Below are 24,827 nucleotides of genomic sequence, written 5' to 3'. Positions count from 1 at the left end.
TCACAACACCATCATCATCATCATCGCCGGCCGTCTTTATTTCCCAAGAGACGGGAGTCGCCCATTGGCACGACAGTCATGCACTTCGGGCGAAGAGAAACAGAGACCCTGGGTTCAATTCCAGCAGCAGCAGTGGCAGCAGGCGGTTTCTCTCGCCCATCGCCCCACGTGGAGATATCCCGCGCGCCACATTTGAAGCCACGTTGACAGCAGGCGGAAGATTACGGCGATCGACAACGTAGACAAGAGCAACGCCAACTCGTTTCTCTCCTTCAGCGGAGCAAATAGAAACAAGCACGCCGAGTCCTCGCTTAACGTGTGGTGTTATAACGCTGTAAATAAGCGCACCGCTATAGCGCGCTTTCTGAGCGGTCGACGACAAACTACTTTCTTGAGCTGCGCGGCTGTGCGGTGTGATACAATGCGCGGAACGATAGAGCAACTCGGTTGTTTGTCCCGCCATCTCACTGTGTCTGCGTTCGTCATATCTCGCCAAACTTTTATCATTACACTATTGGGGAAATAGTTTTCGCTTAACGCGTTTTTCGCTTCTCTCACGAGGCACTTTTCACGAACGCATCTACGACCGCGTCGAACGAGGACTTACTGCCATTTCATTTAATTGACCCTGCACGGCCACAAAAAAAAAACATCTCCTTTGGGAGGCATTAACAATTACACACGGCCACACACGCAAACACGCGCACGCTCTAGACCTCCCCGCGTAGCCTTTACGACTGTGGAGCGGTGATGGGGGGTGGGGCGTGAGAACTGGCCATTTATTTAAGGCGACAAACGCACGCAAATACACGGATGCACCTACACACATCCACAAACACAAAGAACCCTCCCGTATAGCCTTTAACAGACTGTTAGGGCAAGCACCTCTGAAGTCCGGCACGGCACACGAGGGGGTCGGTGGCCAGCACAACGCCCGGTCACCTTTGTCTCCCGAGTGGCGATGTTTATACACCTTAATCCGCACCAGGTGCTCATTTGAGGCTGAGTTGACTTAGGGGAGGCCGAGGAACCGGTTCTGATAATCGTCGCTAGTACACACGTGTCCACGTGCACACATGTCCACACACAAGCACATGCGCGCGCACCTGCACACGGAAGGCATCATGGAGCACATAGCCATCAGCCGAAGGCGCAAACAGTCTGAAATAATGCGACTGAAAACATAGTTCTGCAGACAATCATAGCTCTATCTCTAACCCGAACACTATCCCTAACCCAATCTTAACACTATCCTAAATCATATAGCTAACCCCAATACTACACAGTACTGAATCAGAACCCAACACTATCCCTTACACGATCAGTCCTAATGCTATCTCTAACCGCAATCCTAACACTATACCGAATCCTATTCCGATCACTACATAGAATCCTAACCCCAACCCGAACACGATTACTCCTAACCCGATCCTTAATCCCAATCTTATCCCTGATCCAAACCCCAACCCTAAGCCTCATCCAGACCGTAACGCCGACAATATCCCACACCAAACCGAACCTTATCTCCGACCCCAAACCTAACTATCCATAAGCCTATCCCCTCTACCGAACCCACGCTGCCCCCTGTCTCTCCAATATAAGGCTGGGCAACGCCAATGACCACGCTAAAACTATTCTGATTGGCTCAACGACGTCCTCAGGGCCCGCACTCCTGGGGCTTTGTTTTGACAGGCAGAGTGATTCCACGGAAGAGCCACGATTCGCGCCACGGTTCAATTCGCAAGAACCGATTCCACTTGTCTCGTTCTGCGAATCGCGTTTTGCGTGCGAATCGTGCGCGCAAAATCGATTCCAGGAGTCACCCCACGCGGCACGTCCCGTCAGCAGCCGTTTAAGGATCATCGCTTTGCCGAGACATTTCCCGCTCAAAGCGGCTCTGAGAAGCGGGGGTGCCGCCCTGGGGTCGCCACCTGACCCCGGCGTGACCTCGGATTGACCCGGACTTGACACCCGGTTTGAGACGGACAGTCGGACAGAATTTGTACGTCCACACGCGGTTGGCGACAGGAATTTTATTGGCACCGAGTTCTGGCGATGCCGCAGTTGTCGAGCTGTACTACCGCCACCACTGCAGCGGACCGCGCAGCTCCGAAAACGGCCCTCTCGCGTGCCGAGTGGGGAAACGCGCGCGCGGGCCGGGTCCACGCGGTGTGAGGAACTCTTTGTGACGTCGTCGTCGTCGTCATCACAGGAGCGTGCGCTCCACTAAGACCGAGGGCGCCGTGCTCGTGGCGATGCCCCGGCTGGAGCCGCCGAGGGTGGAGCTGACGAGGGTGGAGTTGAGGGCCCCGCAGGGCACGTCGGGGGCGCGCACCTGGCCCGAGAAGGAGTAGGCGATGAGCGAGCCCGCCGTGAGACCCATCATCAGCGACACCGTCATGATGTTGCCTGCGCGGAGGGGGTCACAGTGTTGCGATGGACGAGGAGCGCACGGGCGAGGTGACGTGCCGCACTCACGTGACACTCGCCTGCCCTCACCCAGAGACGCTCGCCGCAACACGAGTCGCCACCCGCCTCACCGCACCGCCGCTGACCGCTTCTTCACCACGGCGCCGCTCGCCAACCCTCTCACCACACCACCGCTCGCCAACCCTCTCACCACACCACCGCTCGCCAACCCTCTCACCACACCACCGGTCACCAACCCTCTCACCACACCACCGGTCACCAACCCTCTCAACCACCCCACCGCTCACTAACCCTCTCACCACACCACCGCTCACCAACCCTCTCACCACACCACCGCTCACCAACCCTCTCACCACACCACCGCTCACAAACCCTCTCACCACACCACCACTCACCTGCCCAGTCAGCATGCCGCTCAGCACCCCACTCATCACACCACCCCTCTCAGCACCCTGCTCAACACCCCATTCAGCACCCCGCTCATCACACCACCCCTCTCAGCACTCTGCCCAGCACCCCATCAGCACCCCGCTCATCACACCACCCCTCTCAGCACTCTGCCCAGTACCCCTCTCAGCACCCCATTCAGCACCCCCCATCATTAAACCACCGCGCATCTCTCAGCACCCTGCCCATCACAACTACCCCCCTCCCCGCCCAGCACGCTGCCCCGGCTCACCGGCCAGCTCCCTGCGTTCCGGTGGCACAGCGCCGGGCGCGCGGATCATGGGCACGCTGCACATGTAGCCATTGGTGATGCCCAGCAGGATGGAGAGGGCGCAGGGCCAGGCCGGTGGGGGCAGCACGGGGGCCCCCAGCGGTGCGGTGCACAGCACCAGCAGGGGGATGAGAGGCAGGCGCGACAGGGAGCCCAGCACCAACCACAGCGGCTTCCAGGGCACGGGGGCAGCGGCCAGAATCTGAGTCGAGCGGGCGGGGGTCGGAAGAGTCGCGGGGGATTTGGGGTGTGTGGGGCGGAGGGGGTGGGGGGGGGAGGAAATTTATTAATTCTAAATATCTATGGCAACTTTATTTTTTATATATATATGATCTATCATCCCTCCACATTTATAAACACGCGTTCAGAGCATTTGGCTGCAATACATCATCCCCACGTGAGAAGCCACTTCGTCGAGCTCTCATTTGTGATGGGCAGGCCGCACCGCCGTTGGCCAACCTCAGGACGTGCGCTGCTGGACACTCAAGCAGCTTCTGCCCCATGCCCCCCCCCCCTGCCCCCCTGCCCCCTTGCTCCCTACCCTCGTGCCCCTCTGACCCCCGTGCCCCCGCCCTCCCTGCCCCGCTACTCCTCACCCCCCCCCCCCCCCCGCCCACCCCACCCGCACCTTGCCGAGGAGGTCGGCGTAGTTGAAGAGCGCCATGAGCATGATGGGCATCCACTCGCCCAGCTCGCAGCTGCGCACCTCGGACAGCAGCCCCGGGTAGACGGTCAGGGAGATGAGGTACGTGATGGCGATCGCCGACATGTACGGCCACAGCAGGCGGCTTACGGCCAGGCGAGACCCTGACGGAGGAGGGGGTGGGGAGGAGGGAGTGTGGGGGGGGGGAGGGCTACGGATCAGATCGGGCAGGCTCAGATCCCAACATCATTGCAGTTTCTGCCCCTGGCGCCACGGTGGCTAGGAGATGTTAACTACCTCGCCTGATATAAAGGAGGTCGTTTGGTGCGATCCCCGTGTTCGTGTGGATTTTTTCGCCGGGTCCTCACGGTTTTTCCTTCCGCATTCAGAATCAACATCATGCGTTTAGAGTATTTGGCTGCTAGACATGTCCACATGATGATAAGCCACTTCGTTGGGCTATCAATTGTGATGGCCAGGTTGCTTCTGAAAAAGAGCAATACAGCTCAGTGGCCCTTACCTGGTAAAATAAAAGAAGACGTTTTTAGTTTAGTAAAGACCGGGACAGGCACTGTGGGCAGCAGAGTGGCGACCTTTCTGCGTGCAGGTTGTTTTCCCCACTTTAAGGCCCTCCTTCCCCCCGCACTACCGACTCCTTCCTTCCGCGCCTCCAATTATCACGGTTGGCTACGTACGGTGCGAAAGAAGTTCATCATGGGTTATCCTCCGGTTTCTCCGGTTTACTCCCATGGCTACCAATACACACACACACGCAATGTCTGTGGTTGGTCAAATATCCCAGTGCAGGACTCCCTAGAACACCCGGAGGAAACCCACACAGAACAGGGTGAGAAGATGCAGACTTTTACACCGACAGGCGCCCGAGTAGGGAGTCTAACCCAGGTCCTGTGCTGTAATCACCACTGCGAATCCCTGCTGCCCTTACTGGCGAGGGCACCCCCTCTAAGTAGCGGCGCCCTGTCTGCGCGAGCGAGTGAGTGAGCTGATCGCTGTGCGTCTGCACTAGATGTTAGGGCAGCGCGGTGAGTATTACCAAACATTTTCTTCAAAGCGCCATCGCTCTGCATGGGAGGGTCCATGCGGACGTAGACACCCCCCTCCTCGCCCACATGGTTCAGTCCATCCCACACGGGTGAGTCATCCTTCTGGGTGACCTCATTCTCCTGGTGCGGGAGATTGTAACGGAGGAGGGGGGTGGGTGAGATACATCATAGCATCTTGTCCCGTTTTGACTAAGACAATAACAGTAAAATGCTTACAATGTAATTTTTGAAATGTGTGTGTGCTTGTATGTACGTTAATCTGAATTCTATACAACGGATAGGTTTTCTATCTCGGGATGTTTAATTATTTATTTCGGCTATAAACTTATTGCCCTGTAACGAATTATGGCTTCCACCCAATCTGCCTCCGAGAGGTTTCGCCGTGAGTTTTTGGAACGTGGCCACATCAGGGTGGCCTCCTGCCTTGGTCTGACCCTGAGAAGGAGGGTCTATCTGAGCCCTCAGTTGAAGGCAGAATTAGAGGGCTACCCTCGTTACTTTGCATCCATACTTGTTGCTCGATTTGCCACTACACCTGCTAATGAAACAGCTCATAGACACTTCTACACTCCATCATTGTATCCTTTTAAACCCTATCTTTGTCCCATTACTTCACCAGCACTCCTTCCAACCTTTATTCTGCTCTTAAAAATAACACCATCTGCGAGCTACTGCTATTCGTCCAAGGTTCGCTGCTCTTCATCCTTTCACAGAAAATACTTTTGCAAACTATTAATTCTACTTTTCCTATTTCTGGGTGGTATTGAGCTTCATCCTGGCCCATATGTAAAGAACTCGTATAATTCTGTAGATTTTTCTAGCAGGAAAGGTGTTGGTGTTCTACATGTCAACATCAGCGGGCTTGTGATTAAATTAAGTCAACTAAAACTAGAAGTGGCAAATCTTGACCCGGATCATTTTTTGCCTAACAGAAACAGTTCTCACTCCTGCCGTCAATGACTTGCAGATTACGATTGACAACTACAACCTTTTTCGGCTTGATCGAGGATCTAAAGGAGGTGGAATTGCCATCTATGTTCGTAATACTATTGCATGTTCACTAGCTCACTCCTTGTTTAAAAAATGTTGCTTTGAAGGTCTGGCTCTCAGAATAACTCTCCCAAATAACCAACAGATATTGGTAGTGTGCTGCTATAGACCGTCTTGTGGGAAGGATGTTGAAGCTGCATCTGCACTGAGATAACTTTTTGGGGGCCTCCCTAAAGGTGAAATAGTTTTAGTGGGTGATCTAAATTGGAATTGGCTAAACCCGCCGGCCGTGGCCACAAATTTAGCAGATTAATTTAACCTGTTTAAATTAATAAATGTCCCCACAAGACCCAACCTAAAAAATCCGGGACAGTCATCTCTGCATGACGTCCTATTGACAAATGCCCCTCAAAATTTCACACTGACTGGTGTTCTGGGTAATAACCTTAGTGATCACTCCTTCATTTTTGGGGTAAGATCATCAGCCAGACCCAAAGCCCCCCCTAAATTGGTTGAGAAGCACTCTATGAGACACATCAGCACTCAGGCATTTACTAATGATGTGCTTCACTCGGATATTGACAAGGTCTGTGATATCCCTAACCTGACTACGGCTTGGGAGACCTTCAGGTACACGTTTCTCCAAATTCTTAACAAACATGCTCCGTTAGTTAGATTTAAAACTAAAGGCAACCGCCCACCATGGTTTGATCCATTGATTACAAAGCTCATGAAAACTAGGGACAAGGCTTGGGCACGTGCTCAGAAAAGTAATTTGGTCAATGACTGGCTAGAATATAGCATTTTAAGGAATAGATGCGTCAAAAAAATACGGCATGCAAAAAATGCCTACTTTTCCTCCACTCTCCTGGAATCACGTGGAAATGCCAGAAATTTCTGGAAAACAATCAAATGTATCGAAAAGGCATCAAAAACAGACAATCTGCCCGTTGAGCTTAACTGAAATGGGGAATATTTTTAAGATCCCAAAAAAATAGTTGACAATTTTAACCTTCATTTTTCTGAAGCTGGTAATCTTTTTGATAATGTATTGGGAGTCACCCCTGCTCATGCAAATTCCTACACCCCTGTCCAAACATTAAACGAATTTAGCTTCCAGCCAATCCACGAAAGTAATGTTCTGAAACAACTGTCCTATCTCAAAGATAGTATTCCCGTCTTTGCTTTACTAACTGTTGGTCACCTAATATACAAACCTATAGCCCATATTTTCAACCTGTCCATCAAAGAAGCATCAGTTCCTCTAGAATGGAAACATTCCTATGTCCGTCCACTTCACAAAGGGGGCCCTAAAGATGATCAATTTGGTCCCCGTTGATGAAATTTTTTTAAAAATTATTGAACTACCAAATTAGCAGTTTACTGTCCACCAGCAATCTACTACATCTAAAACAATCTGGGTTCCGAAAAAAATACAGCACCACATCTGCTGCATTAGACTCTCTGAATCACATTTACAGTAGCCTTGATAATAAGCAGTACTGTGCCTCTCTTTTTCTAGACATGTCCAAAGCTTTTGATACAGTAGACCAGAACACCCTGATTAGTAAACTAAGTTGCCTCGGTTTTTCCGAAAACGCAGTAAAATGGTTACAAAATTACCTCTTTTCTCGCACCCAAACTGTATTCACAGATGGTTGGAGGTCAAACAGTGTTAAGATAACAAAAGGGGTTCCACAGGGTTCCATCCTCGGCCCCCTTTTGTTCTCTCTTTATGTCAATGACTTGGGCACTGACCTGGATCATTCCAGGGTAAATCTTTTTGCAGATGACACGATACTGATTACTACTGGATGCTCTCCGGATGACGTGATTGCTAAGCTACAGGGTGATTTCAACAAACTACAACATCAGCTAGTTGCTCTTAAACTAGTCCTGAATACCTCCAAAACCAATAATTATCAAATAGAGCAAGTCAAGATCTATACGTATCTTGGGGTCATCCTGGATTCAAAACTGAATTTTGAAGATCACATTGATTATATTGGTAAAAAGACAAAAATAAAAATTACTTTTCTGTATCGACACAAGCACTGCTTCCCCCCTATGTTCCGTTTGGAATTGATAAAAGCTACCATACTGCCTCTACTTGACTACTGTGACATCGTGTATAAATCAGCCCCAAGTACTGTACTGAAGGAGCTTGATTCCATCTATCACTCGGCCTTAAGATTTACATTGAACTGCCCACATAGGACTCACCACTGTGATCTCTACATTGGGTCAAACTTAACATCTCTTAATGTTCGACGGCTTGTGCACCAGATTTTATTTATTCATGATGTACTTACAAAAAAATCCACAGACTACCTGCTGGATCTCCTCTCTGTTTCAAAGAACAAATTTGACCTCAGGTCTTCACTCATTTACCAGCTTCACATTCCCTATTGCCGTACAAAAACTGGAGGAAGGGCCTTTGCTATTGATGCCCCCAGGATCTGGAATGCCACTGCCAATAAACTGCAACTTGAATCGCTACCAATGAGATCCTCTCTCAAAACTGCTCTAGAGGAGTTGTACACCCCTAGCTGCCACTGCTATTCATTGGCGTAAAATAAAATAAAATGTTTCGCACCGGATGACGCTGCAAAGTATTATCTGTATTTTGATTTAGCGTGCTCATCTTAAAGGTGCATTGAAACATTTGATACTCTGACTGATGCTTATGTTGTTGTGGAGTAACTCATGCAGCCAGCTATGGCTCTAGGGTTTGGTGTTACATGTTATTTATGTAGTTTATTGTAAAAAAATTCGGTCACAGTCCCTATAATCACTGTTACATTGTAATTCTGGCTTTATTTTTTGGTGATTTCGAAGATGTTTTTTTGGTTTGGACATGTTTGTTTTGTTGTAGTACGGAGTTAGACTGATGGCCTTAATCTAAGTTTTCTTGTGGTTGTTGTTGTTGTTTGACTTGCATCCCACTGGGATTTTTGCACACAGCATTGGTGTACGGTGCTTTTTCAGAAATATTTTACTATTTTTTTTCATAGATTTTCTGTTTGCACAGTCACACATAGTCACTTTAAGATGTTTTCTTGTTCGTGTTTTTTTTTGTTGTGGTTGCACCCGATTCAAGAGCCGAATGGTTCACAGGGCCATACCAAATAAATAAACTGAAAAACTGAAAACATGGAGCCTCCTGTCTCTGACACGGAGAGTACAGGAATTGCCATTTTTTTCGTGGTATGGGAATTGATTGCTACAGGTGTGGTTTTGAACTGTATTATAGTACTGTGGTGTACAGTACTGCACAGTGTCCATAGTCCTAGGCCAGGGGTCAGAAACCTGCGCCTCCAGAGTCGCATGCGGCTCTTTAAGGACTGCATCGTGACGTTATTTATTAAGGACCACTGTCTCGTATTTACCACATGCATTGCGGCTCTTAAAATATTGACCTTTTTTTTTTTACCAAATTGTTATTTTTTTTCCGAACCCTTACTATGGGAGTCCAGTTAACCATAGAAGTCCAGTTTATCATAAAAGTCCAGTTTACCATGGAAGTCCAGTTAACCATGGAAGTTGAGGTTATCATGGAGGTGGGGGGGGAGGTGGGGGGGGGTAGCGGGGGGGGGGGACCCCACAACAAATAGAAAAACACACAGACGACTCACAAATGTCACTTCCTCGCCTGCCACGCTGTGCCGGGCCACGTAGGGCGCGGCCGTGCCCCGCTCGGGGAAGGACTCGGGCTTGGAGGGGGGCGCGGGGCGGCGTCCTCCACCCCGCGCCGCCCCCGTGTGGTGGTGCACGAAGCGAGAGCGGCGCACCAGCTGGTGGCACAGGAGGCACACCACCTCCATCGCCGCCACCGCCGCGAAGAAGATGCCCGTGTTCGTCCTCACGTCGCCCACGGAGGCGCGGGTCACCACGCGGGTCGTGGAGGCCACCACCCCCGCCAGGCCTTGGGTGGGTGGAGAGGGGAGCGGGGGGTTGAGGTGGCACCGCGGGGATATTGCACACAGGTATGGTCGAAAAATCCGCTTGCTTGGTGATGAATATTTGAAGCGGTTCTGGGGCTCCCGTAGGTCGAAACAGCCTAAAATGAAAACCTGATTGCGGTGTGTAAATATCAGCACGGGGGAGACAAAGGCGGCCCGGCGTGTAGTCAACCACACCAACCCCCTCGTACGCCATGACAGCCTTAATAGGTGCTCCCCAACAGTCCCAACGCCCCAACAGGCTGCGCGAGCTACACAGCGGAACTGTGTGTGTTCATGTGTGCGTTCATGTGTAATGACAGGGGAGTCAGCCTGCAGTGCGAATGGACTAGTGGCCATGGGAGGTAATGACAGGGAAGTCAGCGTGCAGTACGAATGGACTAGTGGCCACGGGAGGTAATTACAGGGGAGTCAGCCTGCAGTACGAATGGACTAGTGGTCATGGGAGGTAATGACAGGGCAGTCAGCCTGCAGTACGAATGGACTAGTGGCCACGGGAGGTAATTACAGGGGAGTCAGCCTGCAGTACGAATGGACTAGTGGCCACGGGAGGTAATGACAGGGGAGTCAACCTGCAGTACGAATGGACTAGTGGCCACGGGAGGTAATGACAGGGGAGTCAGCCTGCAGTACGAATGGACTAGTGGCCACGGGAGGTAATGACAGGGGAGTCAACCTGCAGTACAAATGGACTAGTGGCCACGGGAGGTAATGACAGGGGAGTCAGCGTGCAGTACGAATGGACTAGTGGTCATGGGAGGTAATGACAGGGGAGTCAGCGTGCAGTACGAATGGACTAGTGGCCACGGGAGGTAATGACAGGGGAGTCAGCGTGCAGTACGAATGGACTAGTGGCCACGGGAGGTAATGACAGGAGTGTCTGCTGTAAGTACGAAGGGACTGGTGGCTACGGGAATGATCTAGAATAGGAGCGTGGCCAGGTGCCGGAAGAGGACAGTAGAGTCTGCTGGTGGAGCGACCGACGAGAGTCAGCGAGAAGCTTCGGGAATGGGGGCGTCGCCTCAGTCCGTTATGAAGGGAGATACGCGGGAGACTCGGGGCTGTTGCAGTGGGGGTCTCCACCTGTTCCAAGTGAACGTGTCTCTTCAATAAAGAAACCACCACAAGACAAGTGTGCCGAGTCGTCATTACACTTGTACTCACTCTCGCCCGTCATCACGGCCTGTGTGTGCCGAGGCGGCAGCATCCCCGAGAAGCCATAGTAGCTGGCTTGCTGCACTTCACACAAAACAGGAGTGGTGGAGGGGTCAGCCGATCCTCCCTCCCTCCCATCCCCACCCCTCCCTCCAACCCCTCTTCCCATCCCCACCCCTCCCTCCAACCCCTCTTCCCATCCTCCCTCCACTACCTGACATCTCCCATCCCCTACCTCCCGTCCCATCCCCACCTCCATCGCTTTCCCTTCCTTACCATCACCTTCCTTGGTCACCCTTCCCTCCATCCTCATTGTCTTCCTCCCCATCCTATCCCCTCTTTACCCCCCCCCCGCCCACCACGTGTCACCTGTGCCCCTCCTTTCCTCCCCCGGATCACGTGTTGCCCACACCTGTGCTCGCGAAGGCCACGACGGCGACGGAGAGCAGGTGCAGTTGGTAGGAGGCGTGGTGCGGGATGAGCCCAAACCACACCTCGCAGAGCCCCACAAAGAGCAGCGGCAACAAGGCCAGCACGTAGCCTGGCACGGGGTCACGGGGTCACGGGGGCAAGGGGTCACAGAATCTTGGGAACACGGAGATACCAGGTCACGGGCACGTGGAATCTTGGGGTCAAAATCATCAGAATCAGAATATGTATTTATACTGGAAGAATCAGATGAGCTATAAAGCGCTACATCATGGGACCTCCTTTGCCAGTACCAAAATATGATAATAGGTTTTTCCCCTTTTTTCTGGCAACAAAACAGGTGTTAAGATGTTAAAACACCAAACTGAAACCTTTGTACAAGGAATCATGTTTGCATTAACCACAATGCTTGTGGTCAGAATGCAAACAAAAAACATACTCTGATAAATTTCGATTTCAAGCTTTCGTGACTATAGGGATTAATATTCTTGGTTCTTTATTATTTCCCTTTTATGTGACTTTACCGAAGGAACCAAGAATATACTCTGATAATATATGCATTGTCCTTGAAACTGATTTGGGCCTTTTGGCGTCCTCTGGTCTAACACCGTTTGAGACGAGGCTTTAAAAGAAAGCTGTGGACCAATCAGTTTCAAGGACAATGCATATATTATGAGAGTATGTTTTTGGTTTGCATTCTGACCACAAGCATTGTGGTTAATGCACACATGATTCCTTGTAAAAGGTTTCAGTTTGGTGTCTTAACATCTTAACACGGCTGCTTTGTTGCCAGAAAAAACAGGAAAAACCTATGATCCTATAAAGCGCTTTTTCACAGATGTCCAGTTGGGGCGGGTCAGAACGTTACAAGAACAATTAGTACACAACACGATAGGAGTGCAAAGTATAGGAAAGGTAAACAAATCACTTTTTAAAAAAATACACGGAGGCACGGGGACATGGAGTAACATAGACACAGAGTCACGAGGTCACGGCTCACGGAAGTATGGGAACACGGGGTCACGGGGCACGGGGGGAATGTATTGGTCACCAAATAGTAAGTCCTGTGGTACAGCCATGGAAATATTCCTGAACGACATGCTTTGAAAACGATGTCAAATAGTTTCAGGGACGGGGGGGCGGCTGCCCTGTCACGTGCCCAAGGCCTCAGAAATCTTCAGGGGGGGAGGGGGGTTTAGAGGTAGTGTCGCCACTCTTCCTCCCTTAAGGACGGTAAATAGATGCTGCTCTTCAAGCGCCTTGCATTGAATTAGAGAGCGATTTGTGATCACGGGGTTTACCCAATAGCCTTTTAGCAGGCTGTGACCGTAAGTGCTGTTAGCGAGGAGCAGCACCTACAACGGCAGGCATGGTGCACGGTGGACTGGATTGCCAGCACCACGCCCGCCCGCCTTTGTCTCCCTAAGTGGCGATGTTTACACACCGTACCAGGAACCCATTTGATAGGGGAGGGCCCAGGACCGGTTGAGATATTCGTCACTGGTCTTGGTGGCCGTGAGCGGGAATCGAACTCGCACACACACACGCACACGCATCCACGCACCGGCAGTGATGCGCGTGTGCATGTCCACCCGTTCCACCAGGAGGCTCACAAGCAGAACGGTGCAGAGCGACGTGACGAGGTAGGTGGTGTTGATGTCGAACACGATGGTCGAGTCTGCGGCAAGACACATCGTCATCAATGTATCGTCAACACGTCATCGATACATTATCTCAATACATCATCGTGAATACACCTGGGTATGCGCTGTGCAGTTAGGGGGTTATGGGTAGCCTCACCTGGGTAAGCGCTGTGCAGGTAGGAGGCTATGGGCAGCCTCAGCTGGGTATGCCCTTTGCAGATAGGGGGTAATACGAAGCCTCACCTGGGTATGCCCTGTGCAAGTAGGGGGTTATGGGTAGCCTCACCTGGGTATGCGCTGTGGAGGTAGTCCACGTCGACTGTGAAGCAGTTGTAGGGCAGCAGGAATCCCGTGCCCGCCAGCACCATAGACAGGTAAATGAAGTTGCACGGGTCACGTGGCTCCTTGTGGGGGTCCGCGGGCCCTGGGGGGGAGGGGGCGGAGGGTGTGGGGGAGCGAGGGAGGTGCGACCGGACCCAGTCACCCCGTGGCGCCCACGTGGTCAACAACAACAATAATAACAACAACAATAACAACAACAACGATGACGACGACCCTCGTTCGCCACTAAGCAGCGGTCACGTCACCACGCACGACGCTTGTGCCAGGTTAGGTACACTTTGAAGTCATGCGAAGTGCAGAAGACTCGCTGCCAAGGAGGTGAAGGGACGGACCCAGGTGCCACGGGTTGACCGGCTGAGACGACCGGCTGATGCACCGCCTGTGTGTGTGTGTGCCGCCCCTACTGTGCCAATTCGCTGCGTTTTATCCGCCTGGCGCTCCGCTCGTTGTTGTGAGCGTCGCTCCCTCCGCCCTCAAAATTGCCCACGAGCCTCCTCCTCCTCTGCGGACGAGGCGGCTCGCGAAGGCCGAATTCCGTGGTCGACTAATCCCTCATTCCACGCACACTCTGCCGCACACAGCCTGTTACACAGACAACAACAAAGATCCCCGTATAGCCTTAACAGACTGCTGAGGCAAGTGCTGTTAGCGAGCAGCACCGATGAAGGCCGGCACGGTACACGAGGGGGGTGGGTGGCCAGCACCACCACGCACGGCCGCCTTTGTCTCCCCAGCGGCGATGTTTACATACCGCACTAGGTACTCATTTGAGGCTGAGTCGACCTAGGGGAAGCCCAGGACGGGTTCAGATAATCGTCACCGGTGTTGGCCGTGAGCGGGAATCGAGTTCGTAGCGCGGCGCGCTGACCGCTACACCACCGCTCCCCACTCAGCCTGTTACACCTCCCGTCTCACGCACACACCCAGTCACACACACCCAGTCACACACACCCAGTCACACACACCCAGTCACACACACGCCGCCCCGTCTCACGCACACACCCCAGTGACACACACACCGCTCCGTCTCACGTACACACTCCAGTGACACACACGTTGCCCCGTCTCACGCACACACTCCAGTGACACACACACCGCCCCGTCTCACGCACACACCCCAGTCACACACACCCCAGTGACACACACGTCGCCCCGTCTCACGCACACACCCCAGTCACACACACCCCAGTGACACACACGTCGCCCCGTCTCACGCACACACCCCAGTCACACACACCCCAGTGACACACACGTCGCCCCGTCTCACGCACACACCCCAGTGACACACACGTTGCCCCGTCTCACGCACACACTCCAGTCACACACACCCCAGTCACACACACGCCGCCCCGTCTCACGCACACACCCCAGTGACACACACGTTGCCCCGTCTCACGCATACACCCCAGTCACACACACCCCAGTCACACACACGCCGCCCCGTCTCACGCACGTAGCGCCTGTTGGTCGTTGTTGCGCTCGGGGCTGGAGGGGAAGCTGCTGTCCGGACTCTCGTCGAATCCGTGATTCACGGCTCCCGCTGCTCCTCCCGCGGAGCTGCGCTCCATCTCCTGCTGAGCGCGCTCTCTGCACGTCGCGTCCCCCTCCTCCTCCACGTCCTCCTCCTCCTGCTGCTGCTGCTGCTCCGCGTCTCGGCCGGGCGTCATGGCGAGAGTGAGAGTCGCGACATCAACAACAGCAGCAGCCTCCTCTTGCTCCTCCATTCGGCTCGGGAGAGAGACACCGAGGCGCTCCGCGCAGGAGCGGCGTGCGCGCGTGTGTGTGTCAACGTTTGTGTGTGTGTACGTGTGTCAACGTGTGTGTACGTGTGTGTGTATCAACGTGTGTGTGAGTGGGTGTGTGTCAACGTATGTGTGTTTACGTGTGTGAGTGGGGGTCTGTGTGTGTCAACGTGTGTGTGTATGTGTGTGTGTGTACGTGTGTGTGTGAGTGGGGGTGTGTGTGTGTCAACATGTGTGTGTTAATGTGTGAGTGGATGTAGTGGTGCGCGATGTTGGCCACCCACCCCCTCGCGCCGTGCCGGCCTTCATAGGTGCTGGCTAACAGCACTTGCCTCAACAGTCTTTTGAGGCTATTCGGGAGATCTTTGTCTGTGTGGGTGCGTGTGGGGGGGGGGGGTGTAGCGGTTAGCGCACCGCGCTACGAACCTGATGACCGGAGTTCGATTCCCGCTCACGGCCAACATGAGTGGCAAATATCTGAACCGGTCCTGGGCCTCCCGTAGGTCGATTTAGCCTAAAATAAGTACTGTACCAGCTACGATGCATAAACATCGCCACCAGGGAGACAAAGGCGGCCGGACGTGGTGCTGGCCACCCACCCACTCGTGTGCCGTGCCGGCCTTCATTGGTTCTGCTCGCTAACAGCACTTGCCCCAACAGTCTGTTAAGGCTCTACGGGGGGGATCTTTGGCGACACTACTACTACGGCTCCCCACATATCACCACCGCCACCACTCCCAAGCCGCACTTTGTGCCTCCAGATTAATTACGGTTGCATGAATGCCAGATAACCCTCCATCACACACGGCCTCAAATCAAAGTCCATAAATCCGACCCGCCACCCTCTCCAAGACATTCGCTCCCGACGGCTGTTTATCAATTGTAATTGGTGGAGCGGTGGCGTAGTGGTTGATGCACTGCACCATTAACCCAGCGACGTTACTACATTATTGCTGTATTTTATTTTACCAGATAAGGCCCACTGAGCTCTGTCGTTCTTTTTTAGAAGCGACCTGGCTATCACAAATGATAGCTCAACGAAGTGGGCTCATCACGTGAGGATTTATAGGAGCAGCGAAATACTCTAAACGCGTGATGTTTATTCTAAATGCGGACGAACCGGAGAAAAATCCACCCGACCACGGAGAGAGAGAGAGAGAGAGAGGGAGACACGCAAAATCCAAATATATACAGCAGGCGTCAGGATCGGGATCGACTCCACAACTTTCTGTATACCAGGCGAGGCAATTAACATCTCACCACACTTTGGGTTCCATTCCCGGCCACGGCTAACATCAGCTGCCGGGTGACATCGGGACCGGTCCTGGGGATGTGGTGCCCCTTTTCACCCAAAACCTCGCGGTGACCATGGCGGTGAGGTATGGTCAAACAACCCTCATCCAGCAGTGGCTTGAGAATGGACTGCCGGCGTCATCAGCCGCGGCCAGCTTGTTGAGCACCGTGGATCGTTTCGAGAGTTCGAGGGCCACCGAGGCGCCGTAATGAGTTCAACTCTCGTGCGCCCTGCTGGACGGTTTTGTTGAACTCGCAGGGCAAGCCTTCAAGCGGCAGAGGAATTGATCATGGCTCGCGGTGGGCGATAATGATGATGATGGTGGTGATGCGGCTGCTACTGGCAATGTCTCGCGATACAAAGTGCCACGTGGTGACGCATGAGCTCGAAAGTTCGCGCGAGCAAATTGCCCTGCGTTTACCGCTCAAATGACCCCGGAGTCAGTTCGTGATTCCGTCACTTTGGAAGCGAGAGTCGAGTCTGAAAGCAAATTTGCGATTTCACCGATGGTCATTGAACAACACCCACCTTGAGTCACGTCTCCCCCCACCTCCACCCCCCTGTTGAACTATCATTTGTGGCCAGGTCGCTTCTGAAAAAAAAGTTAATAGTTTATTGTGCTTTAGCTGGTAAGCATAAATAAAAATGTTGTGGTTTTATTTGTGCATATTTTTTAGTTGATTTACCTTTTCTATACTTTGCACTCCTATCGTGTTTGTTGTGTTGTTTGTTGTTGTAACGTCCTGACCAACCCTTACTGGATATCTGTGACAAAGAGCTTTATAGCTCATCGGATTCCTCCTCCAGTATAAATAAACATTCTGATATGTCTCGCACACTCCACGTCGTTCAGCCTTTGGGGGGGGGGGAGCGCAGTTCCTCCGGGGTGGTCGTTACCCACACTGCACCACGGAGCAATTCAATTAGACTCGATGTCTTTGGTGGGTGGTGGGGGGTTGGTGGTAGTGGTGGGTGGTGGGGGTGGGTGGTGGTGGGGAAAACAGACCCAGATTTATAGAGGGCGATGTACCAAACCATTTCGGAATTGAATAATTCGTCAAATTTAGTGACAGAAACAAGCAAACGCATTCACACACGGACGTACGATGTTTGACGTGTCCATATTTAGCGCAACGTGGCCAACCCAAACCCTGACTCTGCACCTGACCCTCAACCCCACTGGCATTTAAATCCTCATTAAAAAAAAAACATCTATGCTTTTGTTCGCTCCACGTTTAACCCGTGCTGTCAGTCGCTCAACCCGCCGACACGACGAACCTCTCTCCATTCCGAGTCCGGTCTTCGGCCTCGCTCAGACAGGAAGGAAACCCGCGGCGACAAGCCTCGTCTCCCATGCGAGTGCAAGGCACCCGCCACAGCCGCTGCGTTGCCCGCAACCAGCTCCAAATCGCTCGCAAGCGAGGGGACGGAGCCACCCATTTCACCCCCGTGCGTCCGTGCCCAGAGCGAACAACAATGACTTCGCCAGCAGGCCTTTGGGCATCGTTCTTAGCGGTCGCCCCGCCAACACGGAACCACTCGGCCTCTCAGCTGCAACTAAATTCCCTCCCTGCTGCTCTTAGCCCCCTTCCCACCAGCACCCCACCCCCGCCAACCCAGCCCACGGCTTCATACTCAGAATCTGTATCTATACTGGAGGGATCCGAGGAGCTAGAGCTCCGTTTCACAGATGTCTAGCTCCGATTGCTGCTCGCTTACTTCATCCTGGTGGAGAGGGGGCGAGGGTGCAGAGAGGGCTGCCTGCTTCTCTCTGGCTCTGTACGAGGGCCTAAGCTGCTGCCCCCCCCCTCTCCTCTCTCGACGACGCGCCTACGTCACAAAGACAGTCGCACGCACGCAGCCACAAAGATCCCCCGTGTAGCCTTCACAGACTGCTGGGCCATCGCCTCTTAACAATACTCGGCTAAGCTTTCATTTCCAGTAACGTACAGTGTGTTTATTGTACATTTAGGCAGAATCCTCCGTAACGTGCTAAATTCGAATTTGTCATTCGATCTCCGTTGTATTCCACAGCACGTGGTATGTAAGCCAGGCTACCCGTGTAATTTAGAGGCATTGTTGTCACGTGCCTCAATGGTCCCGTGTTCCCTCGGCCCCGGCTCAATAAATGACACCACCGCTGCTATACCGACCACAGTGCAAGTACCCTGTTGGGAATACTTTGCAGGAGTGATTACTACCCAACAATAAATATTATTTTCAAGCAACAATTGACATCGCTATCATGGCCAAACATTAGCGATGTTGCGGGCCGACACTGATGGATAATTGCGGACAAGATACAAAAAAACCATTGGGATGGGCAATTGATCTTTTATTTTGTCCAGCCTTAACCATGACACGGGAACGCATCGTTCATTTAAAAATAACGATTACAAAAACCGCGCGCGCGCACACACAACAAACACAGGCGCGCCCCTGGGCCGGACTCTATAATTGAATGATGAGGCAATAAGCATCACAGGGGGATTGATGGTGGTCTGTGTTTGCATCAAGCCCTGCAGAGAGGGGTTGGGGGGGGGAAGCTCGCGTCACGATTATGCAAATATCTCCCGGTGCGGGGCGAGATGCGGGGTAGTAGTGGTGACGCCACGGTGGCTAAGAGATGTTAACTCCCTCGCCTAGTTCGCGTGAGGTTCGTGGGTTCGATCCCAACCCTGACGCCTGCTGCTGTATATTTGGAGCCTGCGTGTCTCTCTCTCTACCCGTGATCACGTGGAGTTTTCTCCGGGTCCTCCGACTTTCCCCTCCACGTTTAGAATCAACGTGCGTTGAGTATTTGGCTGCAAAACATTTTCACGTGAAAAGCCACTTTCTTTGAGCTATCAGTTGTGACCAGGTCGCTTCTCAAGAGCTGTACAGCTCAGTAGGCCTTACCTGGTAAAATAAAAAAGTTGTTTAGTTTGTTGATCGCGGGTTTCAACACGTGGGTTCAAACGTCGAATCTGAAGCACGCCGTTCGGACAGACGTACGTTACCGTGAGCTAACAGAGCGATAAAGGACCGTTTCCCCCGTTTACACTGTTTTGGATTTTTCATGGCCAATTGGATTATTCGCGTTCCGCACCAATTTTTCCTGTCTTCACGCACGCAAAAGTGACGGTGACAGATTCCGATTCTACGTCACATCTCGATTTCGCAAAAGAAATTCAACTTGTAACGTGGAAGTGACGCCACTTCCTGTAACGGTCATGTTTTCGGATCAATTCAAGTTTTTTTTTGCATAAATTTTGTACGTCGAGGCCACGATTTTTATATCCAATACTGGTACTTGAAATCAATACAAAAAAATAATCTGAAAGACATCCCTAACCAATGCGGATGCATCGTTCCACGCCTGGCACAGAGACGCACCGTGAACATCCACGCTCTACCAAGATCCACAACGTGGAACAATTACCCACAACAGAGATATCATAGCCGGCCATGATCCATCTACTGCTGGATAAAGATCGCCCCCACCACCCCTTTAAGTCGTCACCTTCTCTCGGTCTCGCAATACAGCAATCCCATCGGTGCACACGAGCTCAACTCATCCGCTCCATCTCCGTGGTAGCCGTCCTCGGGAGCGCGGTTCGCTCCTTGGGTTGCCACTCCGTCGCTAGCCCCAGCCAATGTCCACCGTCCCTTGTAGCGTTGGGTCCCCATGTCAGCTATGCCATTCAGAATTGGTTATGAATTATTGCAATGCTAACTGTACAATACAGATGCAAGTCAACAAATGATATCTGTCCCTACACGACTAACAACTGCTAAAGTTCACCAGAGGCGATAACGACTCTACGTCAGTTATATTTATGAAACACCACGCTATGGGAGCGGCGGTGCTGCGGTTAGCGCAGTACGCTATGAACCTTGCGACCCGAGTTTGATCTCCGGCGACCGTGACGCATATAAGTGAAGTTAGACCTGAGCCAGTCCTGGGCCATTCATCCACCTACCCAATAAACCAAATCCCACAGCGACCAGTATTGGTGAAGTATGGTTCAAGTCCCCGTGACCGATACATCATAGGGAAGCGGCCCTTTCATCGGTCAGCTGATTGACAAAGGGCAGCAAATTATTTATTCATTAAGTAGAGTATCTTGGAAAAATGTGACAAAGATTTACTTTTTTGAAAACATAACTCATGCTGGCTTCATTGAAACAATCGACGAACCACGTTTTATTATTAAAAAAATGTACGCGCTCAATTCTGAAAGCATTTGATGATTCACACGGTTGGCCCACTTTTCTCCTCCCGCTCAACCCAACCAGCCCCTCTCTGTACAATGAGCATTTGTGGATCATTGAGTTTTTTTCTTCCCCCAAGGACACTGCCCACCCCCCCCCCCCCCCCAACTTAAAATTTGCAGCTCCCGCTTCACTGGACCCAGGCAAACTGGGCTTTCGCATGTAAATAGCAGGTGAGTGCCAAGTAGAAAGGAAAACAATGCAAAAGGAAGTTTCTACATCGTCAGTAAATAACAAAAAACATAACGGTGTGTGGGGTGCACGGAGGCCAGAAGGAGTGTGGGCAGTGAGGGAGGGAGGGATAACGGTGCCCGAGATCTCATCCGGAGCAGCCCCGACACCCACAGTGAACGCACTCGACGATCTTGCCCTGCACCACACGGGCACCGGGGGAGGAGGGGAGAGGAGAAGAGCCATTAGCATTGTTACTCTATTTGCCCCTTTTCACATTTACATTCTATTTGTGTTTCTCGGCATCACACAATCGTGAGATGACGGAATCGCCATTCGGAACTCTGGAAGGTGACTTCAGAGAAACTGCTTCCTAGGTCACAAACTGCTTCCTAGGCCTTCTCACGTGGCCTCCTGGAGAGGTGTTCATTAGCACATGGGCCCTGGTGCGCGTGGGTCCTAAAGCGTGCAACCTCATTTTGTGTGAAGGGTCCTTTCCAAGGTGCACGTGTAGACTGCGTTGTTTGTAGGCTCTGACCTGTGTGACCCCATAACTGAGTGGGCCCTGACCAGCGTGACCCCATAGGGGAGTGGACCCCTCCGAGCACCTTGTGCGACGTGTAAACATCGCCACTGGGGAGACAAAGGCGGTCGGGTCTGGCGCCGGCCACCCCCTCGTGTGCTGTGCCGGCCTTCATGGATGCTCGAGTCTGTGAAGGCTGCGACGAGGATCTTTGTCCCAGGGTGTTTGCGAGTGTCCCCTGTGTATTTGGGCCCTGGGGTGCAGGGCCCCTCTTGGGAGGGGTGGGGCGCGGGGGGGGGGTCGGGGGGGGGGGGGGGTCGGGGGGGGCACCTCCTCCAGCTTGGCCTTGGGGACGCGGCAGATACAGTTGGTGCCGAAGTTTGTGTCGCGCGTTTGAATGCAGCGCAGGCAGCAGAGGTTCTCGTAGCCCGGCTTCTTCCACTTGGCGATGAGACTGGCGTCGGCGTAGCCCTCCTTCACGCAGTAATCGTACAGCTCTACGCGTGGACACACACGCACAAAGACAAACCGTCCCCCACCCCCCCCCCCCCGTATAGCATTAACAGACGACCTTCATAAGTGCTTAGCGAGCACTTGACCCCAGCCAACGCAGCCTTGCCTGCCGGAGGAGCTCACCGATGGGACTTTGCCCAGATCTTTCAAGGAATTGTGAGCTCTTCACACAATCCAGCCTGGTTAAACCCAGGATGGATCGTAGGCAGGCCAGCCTAACTACCGCTCGTACACACATGCACACACACACACACACTCAAAAGATAAAGACACACTCAAAAGATAAAGACACACGTGGCCATACCACACACACGTGCGCACGTGCACAGAGACAACGATCCCTTGTTAATACGCATAGGCTGTGGGGGGGGCAGGGCTGTGGGGAGACACTCAATGAAGACACGTGGGCTGACACAAGGGGCGCGTGCATTTCTCTCCTTCCTGCTACGCACCTCTGCTGATGGCGTGCCTCTTGTAGAAGAGGTCGAAGATGTAGCGGGACTTCTGGTGGTGGATCCGGAAGATCGGCCACAGCGCCTCCACCTTCCGCTTCCCTTCGTGTGGCTCCGTCTCAGCTGAGGGCGGACACGCGGTGGGGGGGGGGGGGGGGCAGGACGGGCTTAACGAGGCGACGACGTTAACGAGGCGACGACGTTAACGACACCGGCGACGTGAGTCCGGAGGTTCGTGGCTCGGGGTGCGTTGACCGTAGCCACTGCTCCGCTTCACAGTGAAGGACCTCCGATTAGCACGGTTGGCTACGTACGGTGCGAAAGACGTCCAACATACATAGAGTACATGGACGTTAAAGATCCCGTCACGCGATTTGAGAAAGTATAGGCCAAGCGTGCCGGCGTCACGGTCCAATTGTCAAAAAAATACTAAACGAGCACAATCTCTTATATAATTTGGTAAAAAAAAACCTGCTAACATCGCCCCCTACTGGGCTGCTATATTCGCCTGTGAAATAGCGATTTCTTGACAGCCTTGTCCTGTAAGAATGACGCAGATGCCAAATGTACTAATTATAAACGTGGCAAGGATTTGAGCTCGCAACGCTAACCCAAGCCTAACTCCATGGCCCTGACCTAACCAAGACCCCCGACCTAAGACCCCCGACCTAACTCTGACCCTGTCTCAAGCCCTAACCCTGACCTCTGATCACAACCTCGACCTCATTTTAGCCCTGTGCCCCTAACCCTGACACGGTCTCTCGTCCCTCGTTAACAGCAACCAGGTGAGGCCAGGCAGCAGCCGTGTCGGGGACGTGGAGAAGTTAGTTAAACAATGAACCATGGAGGCGGCACGTACCTTCCCTCATCTTCTGGTCCAGCTCGTCCAGCGTGGGCTCGATGAGCTCCCAGCCATCGGGCGGCGGCTTCCGGCTCCTCTTCACCTTGGGCATCGCGACTCTGACGGGGAAGGAGAAGAGCAAACACATGGGGCTGGAATCTGGGCTCCCAGCGACCTGGGGGTACTGAGAAGCTGGTGTTTTAGGAATCTGGGACAAGGTGTCCTAGAAATTTGCAGTACTGGGAACCTGGTATCCTAGAAACCTGGAGTCCTAGCAATCTGGGGTACTTGGAAGCTGGTATCTTAGGAATCTTGAATATGATGTCCTAGCAATTTGGGGTATTGGGAACCTGGTATCCTGGAAACCTGGCAGCCATGGGACCTGGTGTCCTAACAATGCGAGGTACTTGGGAGCTGGTATCTTATAATCTGGGACCTGGTGTCCTAGCAATCTGGGGATCTGGGAACCTGGTATCCTGGAAACATGGAGTCCTAGCAATCTGTGGTACGTGGACGCTAGTATCTTAGCAATCTGGGACCTGGTGTCCTAGCAATTTGGGATACTGGGAACCTGGTATCCTGGCAACCTGGAGTCCTAGCAATCTGGGATACCCGGAAACTGGTATCTTAGGAATCTGGGACATGGTGTCCGAGCAATCTAGGAATCTGGGAACCTGGTATTCTGGAAACCTGGAGTCCTAGCAATCTGGGATACCTGGAAACTGGTATCCTAGGAATCTGGGACCTGGTGTCCTAGCAATTTGGGGTATTGGAAATCTGGTATCCTGGGAGTCTGGGACATGGGCTCATAGAAATCTAGGAACCTTGTATCCTGGAAATCTGGGGTACTGTGAAGTTGGTTTCCTAGGAATCTGTGACCCGGGGTCATCGCAATCTGGGGCACTTAGAATCTGCTAGGATATGAATCTGGCGGGTCCTATGAATCTTAGGTCCTTGGAATAAAATACCTGAGTTCTGCAGCCTGAATAATCTAGTTTCCTAGGTATCGGAGGTCCGAGCAATCTGGGACACCGATCCTACTAATCTTCGCTTATATGAATCCGGGGTGCTATGAAAGGGGGTCCCGGGGAGAGTGGCGAACAGAGCTCTGGGACCCTGGCGCCTAGGAACCTGGGGTGGAGGCAGTCTGAGGCCTGTGATCCGAGACGCGAGGTTCTGTGTCGCCACAGAGCCGAGGGCTCCCCCGGTGCCCCGAGAAACCGTGGACCCGAAACCTTTGGGCAGCCAACGCCAGGAGCCGACGACGTAGCGGCTGGCCTCTAAGCCCACGGGAACTTAAGTAGCCGGGAAGGGTCGGGTACCCGGGGGTGCCTGCGATCCGGGGGTGCCTGCGATCCGGGGGAACCTGCGATCTGTGGGGGTACCTGCGATCTGTGGGGGTACCTGCGATCTGTGGGGTACCTGCGATCTGTGGGGGTACCTGCGATCTGTGGGGGTACCTGCGATCTGTGGGGGTACCTGCGATCTGGGGGTACCTGCGATCTGTGGGGGTACCAGGGACGGATCAACCGGAGAGGCGAAACAGCGCGCGCAGTTCGACCCCTCGGGAAGTCGCTCCGCCTCGTGTCCGCCCCTGCTGGGTTCCTTCCGGGGTCACCGAGAGATGATTATTTATTAAATTTTTATTTTTTTACAAGTAA

General features: G+C 52.9%; 2 protein-coding genes across 5 annotated transcripts; both read right to left on the bottom strand.

The window, feature by feature from the left end:
* Positions 1-14: 14 nt before the first annotated feature.
* SLC29A4 (solute carrier family 29 member 4) lies at positions 15-17,307 on the bottom strand. 2 transcript variants are annotated; one of them, XM_032970418.2, is made up of 10 exons: positions 14,830-17,299; positions 13,321-13,458; positions 12,956-13,069; positions 11,375-11,503; positions 10,972-11,046; positions 9,481-9,770; positions 4,846-4,975; positions 3,777-3,955; positions 3,110-3,350; positions 15-2,409 (listed from the first exon to the last, which is right to left on the bottom strand). In XM_032970418.2, the coding sequence occupies exons 1-10, from the start codon at positions 15,098-15,100 to the stop codon at positions 2,207-2,209; spliced, it is 1,770 nt and encodes a 589-aa protein (XP_032826309.2). In that variant the 5' UTR covers positions 15,101-17,299; the 3' UTR covers positions 15-2,206. The 2 variants fall into 2 exon arrangements, with proteins under 2 accessions (XP_032826309.2, XP_075929756.1); XM_076073641.1 differs by lacking the exon at positions 10,972-11,046 and having other exon boundaries at positions 14,830-17,307.
* A 1,419-nt stretch (positions 17,308-18,726) lies between these two features.
* On the bottom strand, positions 18,727-24,771 carry BUD31 (BUD31 spliceosome associated protein). 3 transcript variants are annotated; one of them, XM_032970513.2, is made up of 5 exons: positions 24,663-24,771; positions 23,185-23,285; positions 22,326-22,448; positions 21,691-21,857; positions 18,727-21,036 (listed from the first exon to the last, which is right to left on the bottom strand). In XM_032970513.2, exons 2-5 carry the CDS (start codon positions 23,276-23,278, stop codon positions 20,986-20,988), a joined length of 435 nt encoding a protein of 144 aa, XP_032826404.1. In that variant the 5' UTR covers positions 23,279-23,285; positions 24,663-24,771; the 3' UTR covers positions 18,727-20,985. The 3 variants fall into 3 exon arrangements, with proteins under 3 accessions (XP_032826404.1, XP_032826405.1, XP_032826406.1); XM_032970514.2 differs by having other exon boundaries at positions 24,646-24,768; XM_032970515.2 differs by lacking the exon at positions 24,663-24,771 and adding an exon at positions 24,533-24,607.
* Between the last annotated feature and the right edge of the window lie 56 nt (positions 24,772-24,827).

This window comes from Petromyzon marinus, chromosome 43, assembly GCF_048934315.1.
Source record: "Petromyzon marinus isolate PM22_M1 ecotype Great Lakes invasive population chromosome 43, UKy_Petmar_22M1.pri1.0, whole genome shotgun sequence".
NCBI classification, from domain to species: Eukaryota; Metazoa; Chordata; class Hyperoartia; order Petromyzontiformes; family Petromyzontidae; genus Petromyzon; species Petromyzon marinus.
The sequence above is the reverse complement of the archived record's forward strand: the minus strand, read 5'-3'. Positions and strand labels throughout refer to the sequence as shown.